Source organism: Canis aureus, chromosome 5 (genome assembly GCF_053574225.1).
Source record: "Canis aureus isolate CA01 chromosome 5, VMU_Caureus_v.1.0, whole genome shotgun sequence".
In the NCBI taxonomy this organism is placed as follows: Eukaryota; Metazoa; Chordata; class Mammalia; order Carnivora; family Canidae; genus Canis; species Canis aureus.
In genome coordinates, this window is record NC_135615.1 from 78,091,316 (window position 1) to 78,112,546 (window position 21,231).

At 56.2% G+C, this 21,231-nt stretch overlaps 1 protein-coding gene and 1 long non-coding RNA gene across 6 annotated transcripts in view; one reads left to right on the forward strand and one right to left on the reverse strand.

The window, feature by feature from the left end:
- The window catches only part of HSPG2 (heparan sulfate proteoglycan 2), a 98,804-nt gene that overhangs the window by 17,692 nt on the left and 59,881 nt on the right, over positions 1 to 21,231 (forward strand). For all 5 annotated transcript variants that reach the window (XM_077899232.1, XM_077899234.1, XM_077899236.1 and 2 more), the window contains exons 2-3: positions 15,938 to 16,073; positions 16,648 to 16,692. In XM_077899232.1, the coding sequence (XP_077755358.1) occupies positions 15,938 to 16,073; positions 16,648 to 16,692 (181 nt within the window). The remainder of the gene's footprint in view (positions 1 to 15,937; positions 16,074 to 16,647; positions 16,693 to 21,231) is intronic.
- On the reverse strand, positions 8,654 to 11,467 carry LOC144314756 (uncharacterized). Its single transcript, XR_013380606.1, has 3 exons — positions 11,378 to 11,467; positions 10,656 to 10,737; positions 8,654 to 9,143 (listed from the first exon to the last, which is right to left on the reverse strand). It is a non-coding gene; the product is annotated as an uncharacterized LOC144314756 (long non-coding RNA).

The following is a 21,231-nucleotide window of genomic DNA, read 5'->3' on the forward strand; positions in this document are numbered from 1 at the left end:
GTTGATTATAACCATTCTCACTGCCCCAGAATGACAGGTACCCTTTGGCTGGGGAGCCCCAGAGGCTAACTGGACACCTCAGGGGTGGGGTAGGGAGCGGAGGGGGGCCCAGGTCCTGGGCTATCCCTTGTCTCTCTGGGGGCAAGTGAACAGGATGTTCCCTGAGGCAACAGACATTCCTGGTCGGAGGTGGCAGGCAATGGGAGATTTACCATTTCCGGTAACCCGAGTCCCTGGGAGATCAGGTCTTCCCTGCCAAGGACATGCACCCCTGGCTTGCCAGCCCTGCCCATTCCTCGGCCTTGGTCTGCCTGCGGCTTAGGACCTGCTTGGAGGGACCAGCTGTAAGTCCCAGAGGTCAAGACCAGGGTCTCAGGGCCTGATCAGCCCCAGCTTAATGCCACCCTCCCGGAGTCCCCAGCCTTGGGGAAGGAGGGGAAGGAGGTGACGTGATGGAAGGAGAAGGGGCCTGTGTCTGCCTCTACCATCGACTTGCCAGGACTTGTCTTCTTGGAGCTTCCATATCTTCTCTGAGCACCCGGCGCTTCTCTAAGTACTCTCCGTACACGATCTGTCTTATCCTTCACACACATGATCCAACTCATCCTTTTAACAGCACCTGGGTGGGGGGGTGTCACTAAAATGAAGCTAAGGGGGAACTGACCCAGTGGGCTGTGTCACAGAATGGGATTTGAACTCAGGCTCTTCCATACTGGCTGGTCTTCCTTGAAGTCCTTCCTTACCCTCTCTGGGCTCTCTTTTGGCAAAAGAGAGAACTTTGGGCCAGGTGATCCCTCCTAGCCCTGGCAGCCTGGGACCCAGGAATCTGTTGGAAAGCTTCCCAGGCAGGTTTAGCTTGAGCCTTACCTCACCTGGTAGAGGGGAAGGGGGGCAGGCATATCAGGAATTATTCTTCCCCAGGGTTGGGGGGTTGGCGGCGGGTTTCTGGAAAGCTCACTCTCTGGGCCCATGAGCTCTTGGATGGGTGGGGGGCGGGCGGGGGAGGGAGGAAGTGACAGGTTGTCCTGTGAAATCTTCACAGCGGTCTTGTAAGGGGGTCATTTTTATTACTGTTTTACAGACTGGAAAACAGAGGCTCAGAGGGGTCAAGTGATTTGCCGAGGGCTACACAGCTAGGCAGTTACCAGGCTCAGGGCGTGTGGTCAGCTCCAAGTGCCGTGGAGTGGCATGTGACCAACACACATTTCCTAGGATGGCTTTGATTTATGAATAAAATAAAAATAGGCTTCCTGAAAAACTGTGACCGTGCCCGAGACTTGGAATACTTGTGCATCCAAACTACATCTCCCAGGCTGCCTCTGACACCTGGAAGTGGCCCAGGGATCCTTTGTTAAACTGTTTCTCCACATTCGCCTTGGAAAATATGGCCAGGCGTAATTATAGGGATGCAAGAGTTCAGAGGAGGGAGAGCCGCGTGGGCTGCAGGGAACTGGAAAGGGTTGGCACTGTGCAGGGCTGTGGGGCTGAGAGGGGCCTGGGGTGGGGAGAGCAGGACCAGGTCCACAGGCTCCAAGAAGGCTCCCTGCAGGGCCTGCAACCCCCGGCCATTTGCCAGGAATGGCACGAGGCCTCTCCCGGGACCCCCTGCCCACTTGGCCCTGCCCATCCCCCCTCCCAGCCAGGGTCTCTGGGGCACCCAGGCTCCAGGCAAGGCATCCTCGGCCCATAGACCTTTGCTCCAACCCCTCCCTCCCCTGCCCAGACTTCCCCCAGGAACTGGGTAAAGGGCTACAGGAATGAGGCCTGAGTCCTGGCCAGTGGGCCCAGCAGGGCCAGGGACCCTGGGATTTGAGCAGTTGGCAGCATGAGGACTGAGGTGACCCCAGCCCTGCTGCTCCCAACCCCCTCCTGCTGTGCGGCCCTTGGCCCCCGGTGCCCCAGCAGCTGTCAGCAGGGAAGGGTGATAGAGAAGGGCCAGAGGTGACTTCTCAGCTCGCCCCTTCTCCCCCTGCTTGGACCAGGCCCAGAACTCTTACCAGCTGTTGTCAGCAGCTGCTGAGCTTTGTTCCAAAGCCAGCAGTGGGCACCTCCCTCCTCCCGAAGGACATCTTCCCACCATCCTTCACAGCCCTGCCCCTAGGGAGAGGTTGGGGCTAATACGGAGGACAGGGTTGCATCCCTGAGTTCCTTTGATCCTACTAACACGGAGAAATAGGAATTAATGAGCCCGTTTTTACGGAAGAGAAAACAGATCCAGAGAGGCCAAGCTACTTGCTTGAAATCACACAGCTCTTGGCCCAGTGCCTACCCCATTGCCTTTCTTTAGACCGTGTTGTGTAGGACAATAGAGACTTTGAGGTTCCTGGGCCTATCACCTTGGCCACTTAGTAGTTTGAGGATTCCAGGCAAGCGCTTTTTTTTTTTTTTTTTTTTTTTAAGATTTATTTATTTAAGTAGTCTCTACGCCCAGGATGGGGCTTGAACCCACAACCCTGAGATCACAAGTTGCACACTCCACCAGCTGAGCCAACCAGGCGCCCTTCCAGGCAAACTCCTTAACTGCTTGGAGCGGAACTCTCATTTTCTTGCTTATAAAATAAGAATAATACCTACCTCTTAGGATTATTGAGCAAATTAAAATGAGAGAATCAATGTTAAATACTTAGCATATGGCCTGGAGTGTTCTAAGTACCCAAATTGAGATCTAGCAATATTATCCTCAAGGACTGTTGGCCACCTGTGCACCCAGCACCGTGGCTGGCTCATGGGGGTTACAGACACATTCCACAAATATTTATACCAGTCAATAAATATTTATTTGATACCTACTGTGTGCCAGGTGCTTGAAAAAGAGCAGAGACAAAACAAACAAAATTCCCATCCTTGCTTACATTCTATCCCACGCGGTGGCTGGGGAGACAGAACTTCATCTTAACCACAGAAGCCGCCAAGCACTTTTATACACACTGCTGTATTATCCACGTTTTCAGACGAGAAAATGGGCTGAGGTCACTGGCGGAGCAGAGCCCAAGACCCAGCTCTCCTGAGGGTCTTGAGCAGTGGTCCCGTGGGCTCCTTAGAGGAGGCGACACTGGTGCTGCATCCCTCAGGGCCTCAAGGCCTGGCAGGAGAGGTTGGGATGCAGCTATCACAGTCTGGGCAGCAACAATTTCAGGAAGGTCTTGCCTAGGTCAAGGCTTCTTGTTCCCCAGGGAGGAGGCCCAGCCAGAGCTTTAAATACCCCATGCAGCCCAGAATAGCCCCCATTGTCTTGGCCTGCAGCGGGGGGACCCTGGAGGATGCTGAAGGAGGCTGATCCTGGAGCAGGAGGAGGTCTTTCCTATATGGCAGGGGTGGTGTTTCTGGGCAGACTTTTCCATTTGGCTCCTGCAAGAAAGGCTGCCTGTGGGAAGGGCGGAGCGCTGCCTGGTTCTGCGTGAGCAACGTGCTGGCTGAAGGGGGAGCTCCGTGGGTGGGGGACTCCCAAGGAGGGCTGTGTGCCTGAGTGAAGGTGCTCCTTTGTGCGCCAGGGACGTGTGTGCATTGGCCCACTGGGCCCTCCGCTGTGGGCAGGCCTAGCCATGTCCCTTGCCCGGGGCCTCCTGGCACCCTCTGGTGCTCTGGCTATTTTGGGCACTGGCTGTGTTCACGTTTGGGGAGGGATGGGTAATCCTGCCCAGGCCAAGGATGCTGAGGGCAGGCTCTGGACGACTATTCCAGCCTCCTGGATCTTCGATGGCTGTAGCCTCTGCCCCTGACTTCAGCCTCAAGGGGTCCCAGTCCATGGACCCCTACGGGATGTCAGCTCCACTGGCAAGGGGGAAGAAGGGCACCAGACAGACCTTGCCCTTGAGACATTCTCTGCTCTCGGTATCAGGAATAGTTGTGCTTCCTCTAAGCAACGGGTTTGTTTTGATCTCATTGGGACATGGAATCCAGGGACTGGTCAGGTTTCCTTCCTCCCATTGGCCACTGGAGAGCTCAGAGCCAAATGAATTGTTGCTTTCCCAGACCTCCAGAATTCAGCACATACTGTCTATCTACTCACCTCCCTCCAGACTGTCAGCTTGCTCTTGTGAGCTTTTCTTACGTATGTTTTGTTCATTCTCTCCTGCTATTATGTGTACATCTTTGTAAGCGGCTTTGAGTTTTTCTGGAAGAGGGTGTCAGGGGAAGTATAAATAGATGATGATGATGATGATGATGATGATGATGATGATGATTGATGATGGGGATGATGGCGACCCTGTGCTGGGCAGTTCCCTGCAGGCCACTCCTTAAGGCTTGGATCTCACTTCGTGATTACCTCTGCGAGCCTCGCCCTCTTTGCCGGTGGAGGCATAGCCTAGAATTCTACAAACCTAAGGTTTTGGGATTTCAGTGTCCTAAAATGTCAAAGGCAGAGGGAACCTTTGGGATCGTTTTAGTTGAGAGCTTTCAAACTTCTTAATGAGCAGTGAAACCCTTATGCCAATCAAGTAATAGTATTTTGGTTAAATCTTGCAATATTTTTTAAAAAGATTTATTTATTTTATTCAGAGAGAGAGAGAGAGAGAGACTGAGAGGCAGAGACACAGGCAGAGGGAGAAGCAGGCTCCTTGCAGGGAGTCCGACGTGGGACTCGATCCCAGGTCTCCAGGATCACACCCCGGGCCGCAGGCAACGCCAAACCGCTGCGTCACCGGGGCTGCCCAAATCTTGCAATATTTTGATAAATAACAGCAAACATCGGACGTTCACTGGGTGCTGGTGCTATTTGTAGCATTTTACATTTTTGTCTTATCCTTACAACAATCCCATGAGGTAGATACTCTTAACAGGAACTATCATGCCCATTTTACAGATGAGAAACGGAGAGGCATGGAGGGGTAAAGCGGCCTGCACCCAGCTAACCAGGGGCCACACCGGATGTATTATGTGGAGGGTCCTAATATAAAATGGAAAAAGGTGGATTTGTTTTCACTGAAGCAAGTATTTGGGGGAGGGGGCCCAAGTTCTATCTGTCCCCCCACCCAGTCACCTGCTGTCTGAAGTGGTCCCCGAGGCGCCGAGGACAGCCTGGAAAGCAGTGTTCTAGGCCTGCTTCCTCATGTGACCGAGGGAGCCCGAGGCCTGGAGAGGGGAAGGGGCTTACCCCGACGGTGGGGAGAGCTGGAAGCCCTTCTCAGTCCCTCCCGGCCCACTCTGCCGCCCGAGGAGCGCCAGCAGCTGAACTTCCCCGCAGAGACCTCAGCTCCCACCCACTCTCGTGGGTGCAGGGACCCTGTGACCTTTTGCATGGTCCTCGGGGTCCAGCGTGACCAGGTGCTGGGCCATGCCCTCTGTCCCCTCCAACAGGACTCATCTCCCCAGAGGCCAGGCTGCTGGCAGGGAGGGACGGGGCGGCTTCTGTCTGGCTTTTCTCAGGCTCTGACAGTGTTTCTCCCCGAGGAGAGAAGATACCCCTGGTGTCACCTGGCCTGCCTTTCCTCGACCAGCCCTTCATTGCGTGGGGCCTCGGGGCTTTCTGTGTTCAGAGCTCCCTTTTCAAAACCCCTGTGGCCGTGGTGTCTGTGGTGCCAGCGGTGGTAGCAGCGGTGGTGGCCGTGGCAGCAGTGGTGGTGGCGGCGGTGGTGTCGCTGACGGGCCCTATCTCACATCCAAAGCCTCGCTGAAGCAGAGCTCGTTGGCTGCTCGCCCAGGGAAGGCGGTAGGTTCGGTGTGGGTGCCCCCAGTATGTGCTCCGTGGAACCCTAGTCCCCTGAGCATGAAGAAAGGGTTCCAAGTTATGCACGTTTGGGAAACAGTGAATCGTTCTTCCTCCTCCCGTCATGGTGTTCGGGACGCTGAGGACTTAGGGAACCAGCTCACCTTTGTGTCACCAGCCTGTCCCAGGTGTGTTTGTCTGCAGGACCCTCCCGCCACGTCCAGCTTTACTGTGTCTTGGATTGGACATTAGTCATGAGGAAAAGGGGTGGGGCACTTCAAAAGGAAGGGGCCCTTCCTTTTATTTCCAGCTCTGTGCCCCCTCCACCAGGCCTGTCCTCAGTCATGGGCTCGGCCCTGCCGGCCCCTTCCTCCCCGTCCAGGAAGCAGATGAGGAAAGCCCTGGGGGGCAGGGGGTGCTGGCCTCCTTGGCTGCAAACAGCTGCCGTTCCAGCCTGTTTTTTCCTGTTGCCGATGCCCACGGGATCAAGCAGGAGTAGGGTCACTGAAGCCTGGGGGCCGGGCTGCCTTGTGCAAGGCCCTTGAGCTTGGGCTGTGGCCCCGCTCACCTCCTAGACCCCCACCCAATCCCTGGGAGCAGGTCCCTGCTCAGTGACGGGAAAAATGGGCCCCCTGGCTGAAGGCTCAGGCGTCAGAGATGGCAGGAAGAGGGCTCGGGTAGTACAGAGCTTGGGAACCAGGGAGGGGTCGGGCTCCTAGTCTTGGCTCTTCCAGCTCTTGACTCTGGGCAAGTGGTCTTCCCGAGACTCCAAGTCTTCATTTATAAACTCCACCCCTTCATTAACTTAAAAAGTGTCTTTGGGCAGCTACTCTGTGCCAGGTAATACGACAGTGAGCACAATGGACAGAGTCCCTTGCCTTTGTGGCACTGATGTTCTAGTGGGGGTGACTGATGATAAACAGATAAATGTGTAAATGTGGGTAGAATGTAGGTGGTGAGGTGCTAGGAGGCAGGACAAGGGAAGTGACAGGGCTAGTGAATAGATGCTGGACCTGGGATATGGCCAGGGTGGGTCTCTGTAAAGGTGGCCTTTGAGCAGAAACAAGAAGAAGAGGAGTGGGCACATCTGGGAGCAGTGTCCCAGGTGGAGGATGCAGCAGGTGCAAAGGCCTTGAGGTGGGAGAGAGGTGTAGTTGAAAGCTATTGAGATAAATGTGACAGGGAGTGGGGAGAGCACAGGAGGGGAGGAGGTTGGAGAGGTGTGTGTGTATGTGTGTAGGTCACACAGGACCTGGTCACCCTTTGTAAGGGCTTTTCTTCTCCTCCTTTGATGAATCAAGACTAATGGAAAGGCCTAACCCAATAGGTTCAGGAGGTGGTCATTGTTGTAAGTAGTGTCTCATTTCAACCAAAATTTGTGGAACGGGATCCCTCCTGTCCTCCTGTAGGCCTGGCACTGTGCTGGGGGCTTCATTCATGAAATCTATGGGTGGCGACCCCAGAGAGGATGGGCCAGCCCAAACAGGTCGGTGGGGCCTGGAAGGCCCACAGACACTCCAGCACTCCGCGGCAGCAGGGCCTCCTGGGTGCCAGAGAATCTGAGAACCACGCCGGGCTGCAGGCAGGAGGCAGGCACGTGAACACCGCAGGCGCTGTTGGCACCAGCCATGCTTGGCAGATAGTGTTCAAGCCCTGGGGACCTTCTTGCTGGGCGGCCCAGCCCGGAAGCCGTTCCCACTGGGCCACCCCCACCTGGCACACGGGTGGGGGCGGGGGCATTTCCCCGTGACTTCCTGCTTCTTCCCTCTAGGCTGGCAGGCAGCTCATCCACCACCAGGGGAGGCCCATTCTTGGGGTGTCTGTGGGGCGGGAGGAGAGTGCATGGACTCTGGGGGGACCGGGGTACTTGGGCGCTGTGACTAGCACCGTGACACCAGCATAGTCAAGGGACACTGGTCTTTGGGTGGAAAAAGCCATTCAGGGCTGGTCCATTGACGGTGCTGTGTCCTCTTCCCACCTCTGGGCCTGGGCACATGTGCCCCTTCCTTCTCCCTGGTGTACGCCCTCTGCCCCTTCTCCACCCTACTTAGGTGAGACGGTCTTTCAGACCCAGCTGAATTGTCCTTTACCCCGGAGAAACCTTCCCCAAACTCCCACCTGCCTCGGTCACTGAGGGGACTGTCCTCTGGGCCCTCCCAGCCCCCGCCCCTCTTCTGTAGAGTCCTCCATGCACTGTATTTCATCCTGCATCTCCCTTGGGAACACAGAGCTCTATGTCTGTTAACTTCCCCGTTTTATCCCCAGGACCCAGCACATAGTAGGTGCACGGGAAGTAAAGATCAAAGCAACTTGAATTGAACCTTCTAGGGAAGGTGGGATTGATTATCCTTTCCTTACCGGGGAGGAAGCTGAGGCTGCCCAGCGAGGTAGTGGCCAAGGCGGCCTGGAATCAGGGTTGTCCCAGTAAAGTCTGCCCTCTGCCCCACTGGCCGCATCTCTGAGACTCATAAAGTGCTCTTGCTTGACGGTGGTGGTGGCAGCCCTGCTCGGGTGCAACCGCAGCTGTGTGCATAGGGACCTTGAAGGCAGAGACCGTGTCAGGCCCACCTGGTAAAGGGTCAGGTCCACCTGGTAAAGGGCCAGCCAGTTCTCTGGTCACCCTTTCCAAAGCAGATCACCCTTTATTCCCCTTGCCTCTCCCAATAGCCCTGGGCAGGAGGCAAACAAGGGACCTCTACCTGTTTCATCACTGAGGAACCTGAGATGTGGAGGGAGTGTTATCCATCTCAAGGAGGATGTTATTCAGATTCCCTTTTCCCTTGGGACAAGGTATTATGGCCTCAGTTTTATTTAAAAAAATTTTTTTAAAGATTTTATTTATTTATTCATGAGAGACACAGAGAGAGAGAGGCAGAGACACAGGCAGAGGGAGAAGTAGGCTCACTGCAGGGAGCCCGATGTGGGACTCGATCCCAGGACCCCGGGGTCACGACCTGAGCCAAAGGCAGACGCTCAACCACTGAACCACTCAGGTGCTCCTTATAATTAAAAAAAAAATTTTTTTAATTTAGTTGAGAGAGAACACATGAGCAGGGGGAGAGAGGGAGAGGGAGAGGGAAAAGCAGACTCCTTGCTGAGCGGGGAGCTCTACGGGGAGCTCCATTCCAGGACCCCAAGATCACGACCTGAGCCGAAGGCAGATGCTTGACCGAATGAGGCACCCACAGGCCCCGGCCTCAGTTCTAATGCTGGGGAACTGAGGCTCAGAAATGCAGCTTTTGCTATGCGATCTTGAGCAAGTCCTCACTCTCTCTTTCTGAACTTCATTTTCTTCTTCTGTCAGAAAGGCTAATTCCCACCTCGGGGTTGTTGAGCAGGTTCGCTTGTTCGTTCTCGCATTCTGTCTGTGTCCGCAGGTCTTAATTGAGCACCTAGTATGTGCTTTCTGTCTTGAAGATGCAGCAATGATCAACATAGACAAAAATCTCGGCCCTCCTGGTATTTTCACATCAACAGAGATGGCTGGTGTAGAAGCCTAGTGCATAGAGTGGGGTCTCACTGCAGTTTGCTAAATGGGAGGGGTGCCAAGGGGCTTGTCCAAGGCCACATGGTGAGTTTGGGGCAGAGCTGGGACAAGAGACCCCAGGCCTCTGCTTTCCCTCAGTGCTCCGACATGGCCCTGGATGGAGGACAGACTTTGCGGGTCACAGGCCTTGGGATGGGAAGCAGGGGCTTGCTGGCTGCTGTGCCTCCAAGCTAGCAGAGTGCAGAAGCGGGGGCCCTGCTTTCAAACTGGATTCCCACTGCCTTAGCTGTGTGACCTCGGGGAGATGAGTTCACTTCTCTGAGCTTCTTTTCTCATCTGTAAACTGGGGATGGTGGGAGCGCGGCTGGCCGGGGACCCGTATCTGGTTTATGGGGTTATGGGTTTGCACGAGGTAAGCCTGGTGAGAGCCTTATCTTGGCACCCACATCCAGTGAGTGCTTGCTGTGCCTCCACTATTCTCCTTATTTGGGGGGGTCATGCTTCTTTCTGGCCAGCGGGCTGGCGAAGCTCCTGCACCTTGGAAGCTTGAGTGTGGGAAGCTGGCCGGCCTCCCGAGTGGCACGGGCAGCGTAGGCATGCCAGAGGAGGCTGCGGCCGCCTCCTTTCCGGCCCGGCGCCCCTCTTAGCCTGCCAGGGGATTAAAGGCCTTTGGCCTTTGTGTCGGGCTCACCCGCCCCTGGCAGTTTGCACAACAAAGTGCTGCCCTGACAGATTCCTTCCCCTTTGCCGTCTGCTGCCCATAGACAGGGCACTGGGCAGTCTGGGGGTGGGGCAGGGCACCTTGACCCTGTATCTGGGGGCCTGGGTTATCGCAGAATCAGGGAGCATGTGTTATGGGGTCACCTGGGAGCCTCTATCGTCACAGAGTGGGAGTGGGAACTTTTTGAGGTCTGGGTCCTTCTCTGAAGATTTGGGGACCGTAGATGGGGGAAGGGACACTGAGGCAAAGTCTGTGCTGGCAGGAGGCAGGTGGGCAGGCAGGGGCTCGTTTGTCTCCCGCCCCCACACAGTCTCTGGATTTTGATGGAGTGAGCTCACTCCAGCCCAGATGCCTGGAGCCCTGCCCTGGGCAGCTGCAGCCACCCTGGGGACTGCCGTGCTCCGACCTTCCTGCCCAGCTGCGGGGGTAGTGGTGGGCTCAGCTCAGGCCTGGGCCATGAGGAGGGGGTGATGGGCCGGCGGCCCGAGTCATATGTGAATAACATCTCTGCAGCAGCCCAAAGTCCCCCTGTGGTCCCAGAGTCAACCTCAGAGCAGGCAGTTAACTTGAGCTTTGGCACCAAACTTTGTTGTCACCCCCGACCTGGGAGCCACCCCGCCAGCCCGCCCAGAGCTTAGGCAGCAGTGCCAGGCCCTTCCCTTCATCCCAGACCTGGAGGCTGACCCCGGGCCTGAGCCCATGCCCCGCACCCCCCACATCACCCCTTGTTGGTACCCTCCCCTCACCTCTACTCTGCGTCCCCTGCGTGGTACTAATTCTAACGCTTACTGAGCACTTACAGTCTATAAGGCATCAAGCTGGGCTCCTTACACGCTTTCAACTTCGTTCACAAGGTGATCCCTGTGATCTCCCTCTTCTCGTCTGCAAAATGGAAATGATAATGCACCTTGAAACCCGCGAAGCTGCTTTGGAATCCAGAAGTTTCCAGATAGGAGAAAGGTTACAATAGAGCACATGAGAACACTTGGTGGAGTCTGGGGCAACGCCCCTAATGAAACACAGTAATATTGCTGCAGCAAAACATACAACTCCTCACCCCTAAGTGGAGTAAATAGGATGTTAATAGCTTCCTGTCAGTTCAGGTCAGGACTTGGCACCAAATGAGCTTGTTATAAACTCATTTTAAAAAAGAAAACACTCTCGGTTTTCAGAGCTCTTTGCATTTCCCTTGCTACAGACGAGGGTTAATAGCCCTGCAGTGGCACCCCCACCTCACCTGCCCCCCAGTTGCTACGAGGATTAATCGAGGTGGTCCACACAGTGCTGAGGACAAGGAGGACACGGCCCGGAGAAAGCCCTCCGTGGCGTCGGCCCATCCCTGTTGTCCTCACCCTCCTGCCACTTTCCTACAGCTTTGATTTTAGCAGCACAGGAAACCTTTACCTGCACACATGTCCTGTGCAAGACCCACGATCCTCACTTAAGAAATCCTTCAAAACCCCCAGACCTGATATCCTATATCCATAGCTGCACCTCCCCCTTCACCCCAAACTTTCTCTACCTTCTGTTCCCGTCTCCAGTGGCGATACAACCCAGCCTCAAGGAGCTGTCTCCCAGAAGTTCCCTGTCTGTCTGGTATCCCGCCTGTCTGGGTCCCCTCCACCCCCACCCCCCCCACCCCCCATTGAGGGGCCACTGTGCCCACACCCCTGCCCCAAGCAATTGTTCCCAGTGCTTGAAAAAACAGTCCTTTGGCCTTGCCTTGTATGAGTCAGCTGCTTCCACTTCCCCCATCAGGAACCTGCCAGGTCTGGAAAATCCCCCTCTCTGCTTGGCTCCTTCCTTTCTGGCCCGGGTCTGCCTTCTGGACCCTTCCTCTTTGGCCCCGCCATCCGGCTCCAACGCCTGCCTGAGTACTGCGTTCCTCTGGGAGGAAGCCGGGCTTTCTCATTGCCGGAGATGGCTGGAGGGCAGGAAACCTGGGTTCTATTTCTGCCTTTGACCTTGGAGCCACCAGTGGCCCTCCTTGGGACGTTAGGCGCACATTGCACAGGCTCAGGCCACTGGCAGCTCAGGCATCCGAGGGCCATCCTGGGAGCTACTTGGATTGGGGATGGGAACCAGCCAGCCCTGGACGTTCTGGCCCTGCCCCCTTGCTTAGGCCTCAAGGCCAGCCTGGAGGCTCGGCCTCAGCCCTGCCTCTTTCCTGGTCAGCAGGCGCAGAATCTGGAGGTCCTGGGTCTGTCCTGGCTCCACTGCCACTCACCTGTGATCCTTGGGCAAGTTACATGGGGAAAGCGAGGTGCTATTCCCTTCTCTGTGAAAGGGGGCCTTTCACACCTGCTCAGCCACCTCAGGGGGTCATTGTCAAGGTCCAATGACACCAAGATTGAGGAAATGCTCTGTAGACTGTGAAACAGCACTGCGGTTAAATGGTTTTGCGGAGTGACTCTCAGTGACCTCAGCCGGTTCCGACTCAGTGGCAAAAGCTTAGACATTAGAACCGAATGACCAGAGAGGTCAAATCCCAGCTCTGCCACCTGCTAGATCTTCAGGCAGATGACCTGACTGCTCCATGTCCCCATCCCTGCCTGTAACCTGGGTTAGCATTCATAAAAATCCTTAAAGGGGTGCCTGGCGTATATAGCAAGTGCTCAATAAATGTTAGTTCTTTCTATTTCCAAGTAGATACCGGACTTTCCAGATCTGAATCAGAGTTCCCTTCTATGGTCAAGTCTCAGGCTCCTTTGGGCTCTTTCTGGGAGCCTCTTTCCGGTCTGGCTCCATCTCCCCTCCCAGATGTGAAATACAGCTGCTAGAACCTTTTGATCTTCAGCTTTTCACAAACGAAGTCTCTGCCCTTGCTGGGTTGGCCCTTGCTACAGGCCCTGATCTGACCCCAGGGTCTTGGGCCGCGGGGAGGGGGCTGTAAGCAAGGGCAGGCTGGCATGTGGAAGGGCCCATTCCCTGGAGCCCCTGGGGTGGGAGGTCTTCTATCCGGGCCGACGTGCTCTGGATTCTCCCACCCTTCTCACTGCAGATGTGTGTTCCTGACATTTTTTCCAAGTTGAGTCTCACTTTGCTATTTCCTGTCCAGTCCCGACACCACCACCTCCCCCCACCGGCTCCAGGCCTGGGAGAAGCTCTCTGGACCTTACTCACCACCAGAGTTTTCCTTTCCAGACATCCGTGTCTAGGGGGTGCTGGGAATCTCTATGCCCCATGGCCTGGCTTGCACGGGGAGGAGGAGGGAGTGGCAGTGACACAGAGGAGAGCCCTCCGCAGGTTGGGAGGATGCAAGCCTGCCCCTCTAACCCCATCAGCCCCTATGTTGTGCCCCTCTGCCAGTCTTAGCCTCGCACTTTCCTTAGGTCACTCAGGGCCTGCTCTGGAACTCCCTCCCACCCAGTGGAAATATTGCCCTCTACCTGCAGCAGGGAAGGGAGTAGAACCCCTCTTAGGGATTGATCTTGTGGTTCTTAGCTAGCAAGTGTCAGAGTTCTCTGAGCACATGCCACTGCATCCCTCCCACCTGGATGAGAAGGGGCCCAGGAATCCGTATTTCTCATCAGCTCCTGGGGAGTCTAAAGTTCTCGCCTGGATACAGACCCTGTGGGCATGGCCCAGAAGTCCACTAGCCACTTAGGAGTGGGGTGGGCCTTTGCCTTTGTACAGAGAGAGGGTGGGGAAGGAAAAGGAACAGGAAGGGGGGTTTACCCATGGATGGGAGGGGAAGGGGCATTAGGCCACGGCAGGGGGTAAGTTGCAGGCAATGCAGACGTTGGCTTGGTAGCCCTGCAGACACAAAGGTGACCAAATGGCAGCCAGTCCCTGCCCCCGGAGCTCCCAGCCTAGGAAGGGAGGTGGCATGTAGACTATGGAGGGGCAGGTGGTACCTGCAAAGCAAATCAAGTTCAGGAAGCAGCTAGATTATATGGGTGATAGCATTTTTGACCATTCACTCATTCATTCATTCAAGTACTTATTGAACATGGGTTGCTGAGAGGGTAGAGGTGACTTTTTTTTTTTTTAATTTATTTATGATAGTCACACACACACAGAGAGAGAGAGAGAGGGAGGTAGAGACACAGGCAGAGGGAGAAGCAGGCTCCATGCACCAGGAGCCCGACGTGGGATTCGATCCCGGGTCTCCAGGATCGCACCCTGGGCCAAAGGCAGGCGCCAAACCACTGCGCCACCCAGGGATCCCTAGAGGTGACTTAATCACCATCCCTGCCTTTAGGATGCTTCCGCTCTAGTGGAGATACAGGTGATTAGAGTGTGGACCCGGGAGTGCCCAGAACCCAGCCTGGGCACAGAGGGCACTGTGACGGCCAAGGGTCAGGACAAGGTCTCCCAGAGAACATTGTCTTTCTTTTTTAATTTAATTTAATTTAGTTTAATTATTTAATTTAATTTAATTTAATTTAATTTAGATTTTCTTTTTAGTCCTCTTTCTTGAGGTGCAAATCACATACAGTAAAATGTACCCATTTTAAGTTTACAGTTCAATCATGACATGTATATACCCAGGGAACTGTCACTCCAAGAGGTTCCCTTGTGTCCCTGCCGGGTCAGCCTACCCTATCCCTGGTCCCAGGCAACTAGTGACATTTCTGTCACTGTCGATTACACTGTCCCATGCCACTCCCCAGAGTTTCGTATCAGTGGGTCACACAGTATGCAGCCTTCTGTGTCTGGCGTCTTTCACTCATCGTGTGTGATTGGACCTCAGCCGTGTTGCTGTGAATATCAGTAACTTGTGCCTTTTTCTTCCTGAGCAGTTAGAGGAGGTGACACTTAGCTGAGTTTTGGAGGGTGATTTAGCCAGAAAAACAAAGGGAGGAAGGGCATTCCAGTGGAGGGACTGGCACGAGAAATGGCCAGAGGCTCCCAGGGTTGTGGACTGGGTGAAGCTGGGCGGTGTAGGGAGGGAGAGAGACTGGCCGTCTCATTGTTTTTCTTCTCCTCCTTGGGCCTCTTTCCTGCTGCCATCACCTTGTCTAGCCAGGGAGGGCTGGGTCTGGTTTTCAAAAGCGAGACCGTTTCCTTCTGGCTGGGCTGGGCTCCCCAGAGAGGGCTGAGGGCAGGGCAGGGCCTGAGACACGCAGGCCAGGTTATCTGGGGCTGGACGTGCACTACGGGGCCACAGCAAATCCATGCGCACTGTGCTTAGGGGCTCTGGGGTTCCCTCAGGTTCCCCAGGGTTCCCCTGGGTTGGTGTTTTCCTCTGGGTTATCTGATAAAACTCCTTTGGAAACATCTTGATCTTGTCGAAGGGAAGGGAGGTGTTCACCACCCATCCCCCGACCTGGCCACTGGGGCCCTTCTGCCCTGGCCTGCAGGGCGCAGGGTCTCAGCAGGTCCTCTGTGGAGTGGGAGCCTGGGGTGGAACTTGTGCTGGGCTCAGCATCAGCCCGAGGTCATGCAGAGTTGACACCACGCCTGTCCTGCCCCCATCCAGCCCAGCTCCTGGGCTCCACCCCCTCTGCTGTGTGCACAGATGAGCTTGTCAGTGTGGCCACAAGTGCCAGAGCTAGTTGTCCAACATGGCTGGAATGTATTTCCTGTGGCTTGGAGCTTTGGAAGCCAGACAAAGGCAGAGAGAGGTGGCCAAGATGGCCCGGTGGGAAGCTGTCATTAGAGACAGCAGCTTTGGTGGACTCACCCTGTCCATGCTGACCCTGGCTGCCCTTCCTGCCCTGTGTCTCCCAATCTTTGCTGGCCCAGGTCACCCTGTACCTGCCCATGTCCCCGTATGATAGTGAGTACATACTGCCTCATGTCTTGGACAACCTTTGCCTTCTCCAGAGGAAGAGAAGTCTGTCATCACTTACCAAAGTGATTTTAATTTTATTCTCTGTTCATTTGAGGATTCATTCAGACTCCATGAATTTGTAGGGTTGGTCTCTGAGGCCTCCAGGGGCTAATGGGGCTTTGGGGAAATGGAGTCAAAAATAGTGGTTCAGCCCCAGCCTGACTCTCTTAGCCAGACCACATCTGACTTAACCACTGCAGGGATTTGGGGTGGGACTCTGGGTCCCCCTTGTAGTGAGGGGAGGGGTCCTGGTTTGGGCAAGGGACTGGAGATTGTGACCATCGGCTGTGTGAACTCCCACAGGTGACCCACGGGCTGCGGGCGTATGATGGCTTGTCTCTGCCCGAGGATGCGGAGACAGTCACGGTGGGCCGGGCTGGCTGGAGCTACTCAGACCTCTCTGATGACGAGGACTTGCTGGCAGACGATGCCTCTGGAGGTGAGCAGAGGGTTCTGGTGGTAGGGAGTGGAAGAGGTAAGGGGGTATAGGATTCTTCCCACTGGTCCTTAAAGAGGCTCCAGGAAGCTTGCCCCAGGGGATGCCTCAAGAGATGGCCATCCTAGGCCATGGTCCCAATGACTCCAAGATCCTCTGCTTGCAACCCATGCGACTCTGGGATGCTGACCACTCCTCTGCCACTGCTGTGTCCTCATAGCACAGGTGATTAGGACCGACATCTGGGAGATGGCAGACAAGGCACGGTAGGGGACAGTTACCGCCCCTTACTGCACCCCGTCCTGGCCTCACCTGGTGGCCAGTGTGACCAGGCCCCTCCCACCCCAGCAAGGGCAGATGGTCAAGTCCCCAGAGTGTGTGGCCTTGGCCCACACCGTCTCCAATGGAGGCTTCCAAGCTGTCTTTTACAAGCCAGCCTCCTTAGGCTTGAGTGGCGGCGACAGTTCTCTGCTTTATGACCTTGCCCGCCATGTGCCAGGTGCCCCGAATAGCACCCAACTCCCAGTAGATACTCAACAAATACTTATTGCTGCCTAAATCTCTCTTCTGCTTGCAGATGGCCTGGGGAGCGGGGACCTGGGCAGTGGGGACTTTCAGATGGGTAAGTTGCTGAGGGCACAGGCCCCCCTCCTCACCCCTGCAGAAGCCCCAGAGGTCTTCCCCCCACAGAGGTCCCATCACCAGGGCTGAGGGCCTCAAGGGCTTCGAAGATCTGCCATGCAGGTGACATGAGTGACAGTCTCCCTGAGTGACAGTCTTGTGGCCTGGTTGGCAAGTCCCTGCAAGGTAGGGGATGGCCGGGCTCTGTGACTTTGCCACAGGGACAAGGCATGGGGCAGCAGGCCGGAAATACCCAGTTGTAATAGGTACTGAAAGCCAGACCCTCAGCATTCAAAGCAAAATTCTCATCTCCCAGGGCAGCTCAATATAAAGTCCTTCCCTAGAGCCCTTCTTGGGGATGCAGAACTGGGGACCCCAGGCAGGGGTGGGCAGGTAGAGGTGCTCTTCAGCATAGGACATTTGCACAGGCCAACAGAGCTGGCAAGGGATGGAGGTAGCCTTGCCCTGGACCCAGAAGGGACCCTGCCATTAGGTTGGGTCACCTGCTGGGAAGCCAAGGGTTCCTGGTTTGGGGAAGAGAGCTGTGCTTGGTGGAGAGAAAAGAATCAGGCCTCCATCAGCTGCTTGCCCTGCCAGCACTCTGTGCACGTTGGAGCAGCAGCCAGGCCAGTGCTAGGACTCAGAGTCCCCGCTTCTTCCCACCCCAGTAGAGAGTGAACTACCGGTGTCAAAGCCCAGCAGCTCCATATGCCTTCTCTGGAAGCCAGCGCTGAGCACTCTGTGGTCTGGGCCAAGGGTGGAGCTCAGCTCAGGGGGGCCACTGGGCGCCCGCGCTGTGTCCAGTGCCGCCCACAGTGGTGGGCCTGCGCCTCCCCAGGGATGGGGTCACCCCCCTTTAACTGATGCATCAGGGGCATCCACCTGCCAGAGGGCAGTGTCCTGCCTGGGCAAGTGCAGACAGGAGGGTTGCCCCCTAGGTGTCCTGGTCCTGACTGTGACCTCCCAGCCTCTGGGGCTCAGGTCCTGCCTGAAGCTTTTCCACACGGAGGTCCTTCCAGGGCTGCAGGATCAGGGGTGGGGCAGGGGGGAGGGTGGGAGAGCTGCCTCCTGCTGAGGCCCTGGTCCAGTCCATACTGTCCATTTGGAAATGTCTATGGCCTTTCCTCTGAGGCTGTCTACCGTGGCAGCCGGCCCTCTCTGAGGAGTCTTTGCCAGCCCACCTCCCCCGTGAGATGCAGCTGTGAGGGCAGGAGGGGCAAAGGAGGGGAGGGCGGGGAATGGGGAGCAGCAGCTGGGCAGGGCCTGCTGGCAGGGCAGAAGCCTGTGCTTGTGAGTGGAGCCTATCCGTGGGAAGACACGGAGTCTCAGACCTTCCAGGCCCGACCCTGGCACCCACCTGCCGCCCTTGGGGCAGGTCCAGGCAGCTGGGCCGAGGCTGAGGCCTGGAGGCATGCGGAGTGTTGGTGTGCCCACTTCAGTCTTGCCCCATAGCTGTGCCCTCTCTGTGCTGGCCAGCAAGGGCCATCCTGACGGAGATGCGGCCCACACCCTGGAGTGTCCAGGCGCTGAGACGGTGCCACCCTCTCCTCGGGCAGGGCTGTGGCTCCTATAGCCTCCACCCCAGCCCAGTCCCACTACCCTGCCTTTTGTGTGTAGATACCCCAACCTGATGGACAGCCCCTGGCTCTGACTCTCCATCTCTGGGACCCCTACCCACCTCCTTTCGCCCAATTTCTTTGCATCTCTTGCCTGGCCTGCTCTGATAGCTGTCTGGTCTCTCATGCTCCCCTCCTCCTCCTCCCCTGCCTTGGTCCAGGTCTCTCTCCTTTGTCTCATCTCTGCGTCTCTTGCTTGGGGGACCCTCTACGTCCCTTGCTGTTCCTCCTGGCCACTCTCTCTGTGGCTCTACCCTGCAGGCCCTGGGCTACCGTCCTGTGGCTGGTGAGGAGTCTCCTCCCAGTAAGTGAGGCCAAGCAGCCTAGGTGGGGGGCTCCCTCTGTCTCCCTCCCACTTCCCTCTCCCCGCTCTCCCTGCCTGTCCTTTCTCCCTCTCCCCTTTCTCCCCAGCCTATACTTTGTCACACGCAAGGCTCTGTGGCACTTTCTTTTTGAGTCTGGGGGCCCTGCCGGCCCCTGCCCAGGACACAGCCAGGCTCCATCTGGGTATCCAAGTCTACACACAGTGGGCCAGGACCCTGAGTGTCCCCCCACTTCAGGGATGAGTGCAACAATCCCTCAGGGAACAAGGCCCTAGAGGCTGCAGGTGACTTGTACCCACCTCAGGACTGGCTGATGCTGGGCCCACCCAAGGAACCCAGGGGGTCCTGGAGCTGGGGCTTGAGGGGCATGGGTGTGGGGCGGAGGAGTTCTGTTGAGCAGGGAGTTGGTGGGATGGTCTGCTCTGCTCCAGGGCCGGGCAGAGTCAGGTGTGTGTTTCCCACACCCACCTGGGCGCAGACAGCTCTGGCCTCCTGTCCCTCCAGCCTCTGGCTTCAAGTGAGCTGTCTGGATGGGGTCAAGATGAGGGCCAGCAGGGAGAGGACTGGCCAGGGTAGGCACCCAGAGAGCACACCCACCCTGGGGAGCTTCACTCACTTGCAGTACCCTCCGCCCCAGGGGCTGGTTCTTGGAATAGATAGGGCTTTACCTTCTGCCTTAAGCCTCAGACACTGGCCGCAGGGAGACAGTTCAGGGTAGAAGAGGGAGGGTGCTCGCCCTGACCTACCCTGGGTCTGGGAGAAGGCCGGGGTAGGGTCAGGCTGCAGGGTCCGAGCCCTTCCCAGGGCCTAGGAGAAAGGGGCTTTGTGGAGCCCCAGCCCCTTCCCCCAGGAGTGGGCACATTCCTGGGCAGAGGCCCGGCCTCCTCGCCCGCGCTGGGCCATGGGGCTGAGGCCAGGGGCTGGGGTGGGGGACTCTCAATGGGCCTCTGTGCCTGCTCACAAGGGGCCTCTGTGGCCGAGCTCACGGTCTCCACGCTCCAGCCCACAGAGCCCCACCCACCCGGCACCCAGGAGCCCAGCCCAGCACTGTCCCTGTGTTCCAGCCCAGGCAGCGCTGCCGTCACAAGCACCCTCTCTCAATGTAGGAGTCCACTCCTGCCCCATCCTGACACCCCAGGGCTTGCTTAGCCCAAGCCACAGAGGGAGAGGGTCCTTGCTCGGGGGCGTGTGCACCTGCGGGCCTGCCAGAATGAAGTGGAAGGGGGACTGGCTTTGTAGTCCGGCCCAGCCGGTACCGCTCCCTGCTTTACCAGCCTCACCCTGTCATTGGTCACCTCTCTGAGCCCGCTTCTGCCTCAGGGACTTTGCAGCTGCTGTTCCCTCTGTCCAGAAGATGCTCTTTTTCCAGATGCTTCTCCATGGCTCACTCTCTTCCTTTGAGGATCCCATTTGAGGAGAGTCCTTCCCTGGCCACCCTGGGGAAGAGCAACCTACCCCTACCCCAGCAGGCCTCTCCCGCAGCCCTGGCTCTCTCCCCCTGGTCCATGTATTCCTCGTTCATTTATTTCCTTGCTCCCCACTAGAAAGTGATCTCTGTGGGGACAGGAATGGGACAGTTCATTGCCATATTCTCTGCCCTGAGAACACCACCTAGAATGTAGTAGGCCCTCAATATAGACTTGTTAGGGCAGCCCGGGTGGCTCAGCGGTTTAACGGCACCTTCGGCCCAGGGCGTGATCCTGGAGACCTGGGATCGAGTCCAGCGTTGGGCTCCCTGCATGGAGCCTGCTCCTCACTCCGCCGGTGTCTCTGCCTCTCCCTCTCTCTGTGTCTCTCATGAATGAATGAATGAAATATCAAAAGTTGTAAAGACCAGAGACAATCACTAAAGCTAACCCAGGCCGCCCCTAGTATGCACTTGGCCCTGTTATAAGTACTTTACATTTCCTAACTTATTCAGTCCTTAAGAGAACCCTCTGGGGTGGGCACTGCTATTATCCCCATTTGACACCGAGGCTCAGGGAGGTTGAGTACCTCGCATGAGGTCACAGGGCTAGAAGTAGGGATTTTACTCTAGTAACTAAGCTTTTAACCACTAAGCTACACTGCTTCTCATATAGTGAAAGCTCATGTTTACGGCACCTACTATGTGCCAGGCCCTGTTCTAAGCACTTACACATATTTAGACATTTGTAACTCATTAACTTGGCGTTGATAATTTACACCTAAATTCATGAATATTGTAAGATTTTTTCAAGATTTTATTTATTTATTCAGGAGAGACACACAGAGAGAGGCAGAGAAACAAGCAGTGGGACTCGATTCCAGGACCCCGGAATCACCACCTGAGCCAAAGGCAGACGCTCAGCCACTGAGCCACCCAGGTGCCCTGAATAAGATTTAATGCATAAAAAATCTTGCATATAATAGGTGCTCAAGAAACTGTGCGTGTGTCCATGTGGATGGACATGCACACGTACATACTAGTCTGTGTATTCCGTAAGCATAGGATACACGTTGATTCAGCATCTACTCCATGCCAGGCCCAGGTTCTTAGCCCAGGTTCTAAACCCTGTATGTGTGCGCTTGTGCGTGCATGTGTATGTGTATGACTCGTTTGCAGCTCATATCGACTTGAAT